The sequence below is a fragment of the Papaver somniferum genome, unplaced genomic scaffold (genome assembly GCF_003573695.1).
Source record: "Papaver somniferum cultivar HN1 unplaced genomic scaffold, ASM357369v1 unplaced-scaffold_79, whole genome shotgun sequence".
Lineage (NCBI taxonomy): Eukaryota > Viridiplantae > Streptophyta > Magnoliopsida > Ranunculales > Papaveraceae > Papaver > Papaver somniferum.
In genome coordinates, this window is record NW_020650859.1 from 1,490,049 (window position 1) to 1,497,212 (window position 7,164).

The following is a 7,164-nucleotide window of genomic DNA, read 5'->3' on the forward strand; positions in this document are numbered from 1 at the left end:
ATGGAGTTGAAGAAGAAGGAGGGATCATACTTCCCGGAAGAGATTCTGGAAGAAATCTTCTTTAGGTTGCCAAGGAAATCTCTTTTGCGATTTAAATGCCTGAGTAAGTTATTTTATACATTAATTGGTAGCCGCAATTTTCAAAATAGGCATCGCGAGCTATTAAACTTAAAAGACAATCCTTGGGTCGATTTATATGATGACTATAAAAAAAGTAACAGATGGTATACGGTAGATTATAAGTCAGTGTCGTCTTTATTGCCGTTGTTAGCATCATCATCATCAGAAGCAACTATGTCATGTGATTGTCATGTATTTGCTGATCGGGTGATGGATTATCCTTCCGTATTTCAAGATTATGATAAAGTTAAAAACTGGTCTTCATATCGTGACTTGCATTGGATAAGTACTACTAAAGGTAGTTGCGAAGAATTTTATATTTGGAATTCGGTGACACAAGGGTGCGAGAAAATACCCATGACACGAGAAGTAAAAATCAAGAATTTAGATGGATATGGATTTGGTTATGATAACAAGACTGACGATTACAAACTTGTCATGGTTGCGGCTAACTGGGCTACCAAGTGTTCTGATGTCGAAGTCTATACATTAGGAACAAAATCATGGAGAAGAATTGAGAGCATACCTTATTCTCTTGATTACCCCCGTTACTATCTCGAAGGAGTGAAATTTAATGGAGCTCTTCACTGGCTTGCGCATGCCTTTGAAGAAGGCTACGTATATACTAAACTGGTCTCTTTTGATATTGTTCATGAGAAATTTGAGGAGTTAGCATTACCAGAAGCACCTATGCCATATTTGGAAGAGCCTTTGGAAGATAATACGTTCAATATGAGGTTGGGAGTATTCGAAGGGTGTTTATGTCTAGTTTTTCATGTTTTTAGTATCCGTGTTGATGTATGGATGATGCAAGAATATGGAGTGAGAGAATCTTGGGTGAAATGTTTTGCTAGTTGCCTGGAGAATTTAACTACTAGCAAACAATCACGATTACTTTGGTATTATTTCAAGAACAGCGAGACTTTATGGAAGGACTATAATTGTGGGGATTTAGTTTTATACGACCCAAACAACAAAATATTTAGAAAATTGATTTTGGATTCTGATTCTGCTAAAGGGGAACTGTAGTAGAGAATTATAAGACCGGTTTCAGTTTAGCTTGAATAAGGTTCTTATTATATTATGCATGATGGAAATTATACGACCGGTTCATTTTTGCTTGAATAAGGTACTTATTATATTATGCATCATGAGAGGTTGATAGTTTTTCTTTGAGCCAAGAGATGTGCTTATTATTTTTCCTTCTTGCTTCTTCTTTTCCAGGAAGTTATGGCTTTATATCTCCTCTTGTTTCTGTTTTCCGTTTCTTAAAAATAAAATAAAAAATCTTTTCCGTTTTTTTATTTGTTACAAAGGAAGGTTATGCAGAATCTCGTTTCTCTCTGTTTCTCTCTTTTAACAGTTGATATTTCGGAACACACCGAAGGAAACGCAACATCAACCAAAATAAAAAATGTCCTCTATTTATAATACAAAACATCATGGATTTTTGAGCATGGACGGTCGGATAACATTTTGGGAGCAAACAGGTGATCCGACCATCCCAGTCTCATCCCAACAAAAAACATCTAGCGATTGTGGTGTTTGTAACCTCCTTTCTTTATGAAGATATTAATAACCCTCTTAATATACTGAAAAGATAAATGTGCCATTAAGAAAAAAAATGTTACAAATTAGCCTCTTTGACCCATATCTTTAAAAAAAAAATAGCCATCCTTTAACAACTTGCAAAGCACAAAAATTATTCTTTATACTCATTCTATAAAAGGATCAAAAAACACAAATAATGATTGTTCTTTAATCCAAAAAATGACTCACCAAAAGTTTAATCGTACGACATACGTTTGATCTTAATTTTAGCAATCGATTAGTTAAAGTTCTTTCGATTAGTTAAATGTCCATGACAAAAAAAAAATTAGAGTTACGATGTAAAACCCAAAGCATGAAGAACTTTGGAATCATTTTCTAGCATCCACAACAATTTTATTTTTGAATGAGACATTTAACTAATCAAAAAATGAACCGTGTTTCCATCCATATTAATTCTAGCATTCTTGGGAACATTTGAACGTTCTTGATCATGAACAAAACTATCTTTACATCATATTTTAATGCCATAAATAATTTGACGGCATTAAAATCAAGACCAAAGCTATCTTTGATTTCATTTGAGCATTCTTAATCATGACCAAAACTATCTTTGCATTAGATTTTAATGCCATAAATAATTTGATCAAATCTGCAACACAAATGAAAACAAGCTCAACCAAAAAAAAAAAAACTGTTCATGTAATTGAAAAATAGAAAAGCACAAACAAAAAGAAGCTAAACTCCAAAAAAAAAAAGAGAATAAAAACGAATCTGATGTATGTCAATTGGTTCCAAGATGGATAACAAAGTTGAATCCTATCTAAGTCAGAATATGATGAATGGCCCAGATAAAACTATCAAAAAAAGCATGGTTAGTTTTCTTTTTTGATCCACAAAGCATGATTTTAGATGCTCGTTTATTGACTTTGGTTTTCTCGGGTATCTTAACTATTTTTCATGAATGATTAGTTTTGAAAATTCTTTTCCTAATTATTATTGAAATTCATATTTGCAGTTGAGAGGCTTTATATAATCTCCTAGGACTGAGATACTCAATAGGATATAAATAGATCAACTAGTCATTCCTAAAAAATGGAAGTAATAAGACTTGCATGATTGCACATACATGGGAAATTTGTAGTCGACTGCAGTTAGTTATAACAATGAACTTTTGATGCATAATTGTTACATCAAGTATACCACTATAGAATCATACATAGTGACTTCCATCGGTCGGTACAAACCTAGCTAATATAACATATATTTATTTTAGAAAAGTGGACACTCAATCAAAATAAAAAATCTACATGAATGGAAAGCACATGAAACGAAGATCTCACGCTATAGTATAGAGGTGTAAAACGTGTCGGCCTAGCCCAGCCCAGTCCATAGAATCACGTGCTTAGCATGCTATGATCTGTGTTGTGCTGTGTTGTGCTAGAATTTTTTTGGCATGTCGTGCTGTGCCGTACTAGAAGGCGTGTTGTGCTGGGTTGTCCCAGAAAAATAAACGCGATGTGTCGTGTTGTGCTGTAACGGGCTCATTTATTTTATATCTTCCAATATAAATGTTTTCCAAATATTTAGGTATTATATGTGTTATTACAAAAATAAGTTAACATAACGATATTAATTGGCTAGAATAAATGTTTTTTTGTGAAACATACACAAAATATGATGTATTTTGCCATGTTGTGTAGTATCTATAATACAAAACAACATATGTTTTTGAGCTTGGACGAACAGATAACATTTTGAGAGACAAACAAGTGATCCGACTATCCCATTTTCATCCCAGCCAAAGACATCTAACGGTTGTGGTGTTTGTAACCTCTTTTCATTATAAATATCTATATTGAATGAATTCATTTATAGTTAGGATCATAAAAGAAAAATTCAATGTGATTGTTTTTTATCAAGAGCACTACTTATATCTCTGCAGTTACAAACATGTATGGTTATTATTATTATTATTATTATTATTTATTTTTGGTAGGTGAAAAGGGAAAAAAACAGAAAAACAAAAGAAGAGAAGCCTAAACAGAAGAGGAAGAATCATCTAGAAAAGACAAGATATGATGGGGGATTTCAGAAGAAGTCCAACTGCTTTGGACATTGTTCTCCACTGCGTAGGAGGCGAGGTTATGAGCCAAATTATTAGCTCCTCTCTTCACAAAACTGAAACTTGCTGAGTTGAAAGAGTGAGACACACTCTTGATATCATCGATCAATCTAAAAATTCTCCAGGGAACAGGAAAAGATTCACCTTGTAATGCCTTTACCACCGTTTGACAATCACCCTGAAGATAGCTATCTTTTATCAATAAAAGATTATTCTTTTCAATAAAATAGCTATCTTTTATCAACCCGAAGATAAAGAACAACAATAAAACTTTTGTCTAACATAAAATAAATTAATTCATTTTCTATTTGGGAATCGGCTAAATATGGGAAGTTGTCATCAATAAAAATTTGAACAATAATATGCACATATGTTAACTCAAATAGAGTCGGAATGTTCAACAATAGCGTAAAATAATCATAGTTTTGAAATACAGGTTATTCAGTCTCATGTCGTGCCGTCACGGCACTGGTTATATCTAGAATGGGTTTTTTTAGCCTTGCTCGGTATTTCTGGGATGAAACCACTAGTGGATAATAGGGTTTTTTCAACCCACATCCGTGACCCTCGTTGACGGTCAACAAACCATTGACCGGTCAAGACGGTCATTGATCTAAAAAAACACAGAAAATTTCTTGAATCCCTATAAACGGTCGTTGCCTAATAAATTTTTAATACCGTATTAGTCATCTTCAACTACTGATGTCGCGACCGCTGATCCTAAATGTTTCAGTGATTAGATTTCCTCGAGATTGAGCCTGATAATTGACATACGGCAGTGATTAAATACCTCATCTCCTCATTAAAACCAGAAGAACGTTATCTCTTTATTCTATTTCTTCTCTCTCACCTCTTTCACAGACCAACTCATCTCTATCTTTTTCTTGTTTTTTCTCTGAAAGTTTAATAGAGATCAAGTCTGCTTATTGACTTCCTCTCTCATCTCTTTCATTATTTCCTCTCAATCGACCTTCATCGTCTTCTTCTACAATTTTTCCAGATCTGGAAGGTGGAGTAGAAGTCAATACCCTCAAACAAATAATCGATTTCAATGGTAGTGTGTGTTTCAGTAATAAAATCAGTCTCGCGACTAATTTGGTAACTATCTATGACTGATTCTTATTCATCATGTTCAATTACAAAAATTTAATTTTTAATTTTAGGGTTAGGGTAAATTTTCAAAGCTCTTTGAATAACTTGGAAGTAGAATTGCAAGTGGCAGAAGGAAGAGAAACAATATTGTTAAATTGGAAGTAGAAGGGGAGGATTGTTTTGATAATTTACAAGTATTTATGAGGAGGAGAAGAGGTGGATGGAGAGGAGCTTTAGTGATGATGAAGTGTATGGAGTAATTAAGCATTTTGGAGAAAACAAATCCCCAGGTCCTGATGGATTTTCTATGGAGTTTTTTAGAAGGTGTTGGGATATTATTAAGGCTGATTTTATGAATCTTATGGAAGAATTTTTCAGGTATGTCTCTTTAGATTGGTGGATAAATTGTTCTTTTCTTTCTCCGATTCCAAAGAAAGAAGACACATGTTCACCAAAAGATTTCAGACCTTTAAGTTTGTTGGGAAGTGCTTATAAGGTGTTGGCTAACAGAATGAAAACTGTTACGCATAAACTTGTATCAGAATATCAAGGGACAGTTATCAAAGATAGACAAATTTTGGATGGGGTTCTGATTGCTAGTGAATGTATTGATAGTAGAATGAAAGAGAAGAAGGCTGGTGTGATGTGCAAGATTGATATGGAGAAGGCATTTGATGATATCAAATGGAAAACTCTTTGGTGCATTTTGAAGAAGTATGGTTTTGGAGAAAAGTGGATTACATGGATGAAATGGTGTGTCTCTACATCAAATATTTCTGTGCTTGTAAATGGTTGTTCAACTGAAAAATTTAAAATCTCAAAAGGTTTAAGGCAGGGTGATTCATTATCCTTTTCTTTACTTGCTTGTGGTGGAGGTGTTGTCTAAGCTTGTGGAAGATCCAATGAGAAGAGGACAGTTACATGGATTTCAAGTGGCTAATGGAGTACTGATTGTTTCACACTTACACTTTGCAGATGACACATTGCTCTTCAGTAATGAAGACAAGGAGGAGATGAGAAGGTTATTTCTTATTCTTTGCACTTTTGAGGTTTTAATTGGCATGAAGTTGAATCTTGAGAAGAGTTATTTGATAAGTGTGGGGGAAGATGATATTATTGATGTTTTAGGTATGGAATTAGGTTGTAAGGTGGAGAAATTTCCAGTAAAGGATCTTGGATTTCCATTAGGTGCTAATTCAAGGAATATTTCAGTATGGGATAAAGTAATTCAGAGGATGGAAAAAAAACTTGCTTTGTGGAAGAAGAAATTTCTTAATAAAGCTGGGAGATTAGTGTTTATTAAACATTGTTTAGCAAGTTTACCAATTTACTTTATTTCTCTAATTCATATGCCTGCAAGTGTGGAACTGAAGATTACGAGGCTGTTGATAAATTTTCTGTGGGATTCAGATGATGTGAAGAGGAGAATGTGCTGGGTTTCTTGGGTCAAGATCTGTTTTCATAAGAAATTTTTAGGATTCGGTATCAAGAATATTATACTTACAAGTAAGTCTCTTAAAGAAAAATGGATTTGGAGATTTAGCAGGGAGAAGAAAGCAGTTTGGAGAAGAATTGTGCAGGAAAAATTCAAAAATAATGAAGAACAGTTGCTGCCTAGTGATGATAACAAACCACAAGGTATAGGTTTGTGGAAGGGTGTACTAAAGTCAACTACTTTTTTGAATGATTCATTGAGATTTCAGTTGGGGAATGGAAAATCTATAAGATTTTGGAAGGATAAATGGAAAACTCAGGGTCCTTTGTGTTTGAGGTTTCCAGCAATTTTCAAAGTTTGCACTATGAAATATGCTACAATAGCTGATATGGTTCAGGAATGAAGATTGTACTGCACTTTCAAGGGAAGACTGACAGGTTCTGGAAAAAATGGAATGGGACTTATTGTGTCATGAACTGGGGCCTTGTTATGGATTGGAAACAGGTGAGGATTCAGTGAGCATGGAGGGGGAGTTTTCTGTTAAAAGATGTTATGAACTGCAGATTACAGATGCTGTTGAAGTGAGCTTTCATAAACACTTATGGAAATCAGCAATCCCTACCAAGGTCAGTATCATGCTATGGGCAACATTTCATAATTCTTTTCCAACTAAGGATATGTTACATCATAGAGGAAATTGAAGTGCAAGATGGCTTATCCCTCTTTGCAAGAGAGTTGAAGAATATGCAGATCACATTCTTTTAAATTTTTCTTATGCGTTCAACATTTGTAATCATTTTATGAATGCATTTGGGATGGCTTGGGTATCTCTTGCAATTTTGTT

General features: G+C 34.1%; 1 protein-coding gene across 1 annotated transcript; it reads left to right on the plus strand.

The window, feature by feature from the left end:
• LOC113344621 (F-box/kelch-repeat protein At3g06240-like) lies at positions 1–1,149 on the plus strand. The gene has a single exon (XM_026588556.1). The coding sequence runs from the start codon at positions 1–3 to the stop codon at positions 1,147–1,149; it is 1,149 nt and encodes a 382-aa protein (XP_026444341.1).
• The last annotated feature ends 6,015 nt before the right edge of the window (positions 1,150–7,164 follow it).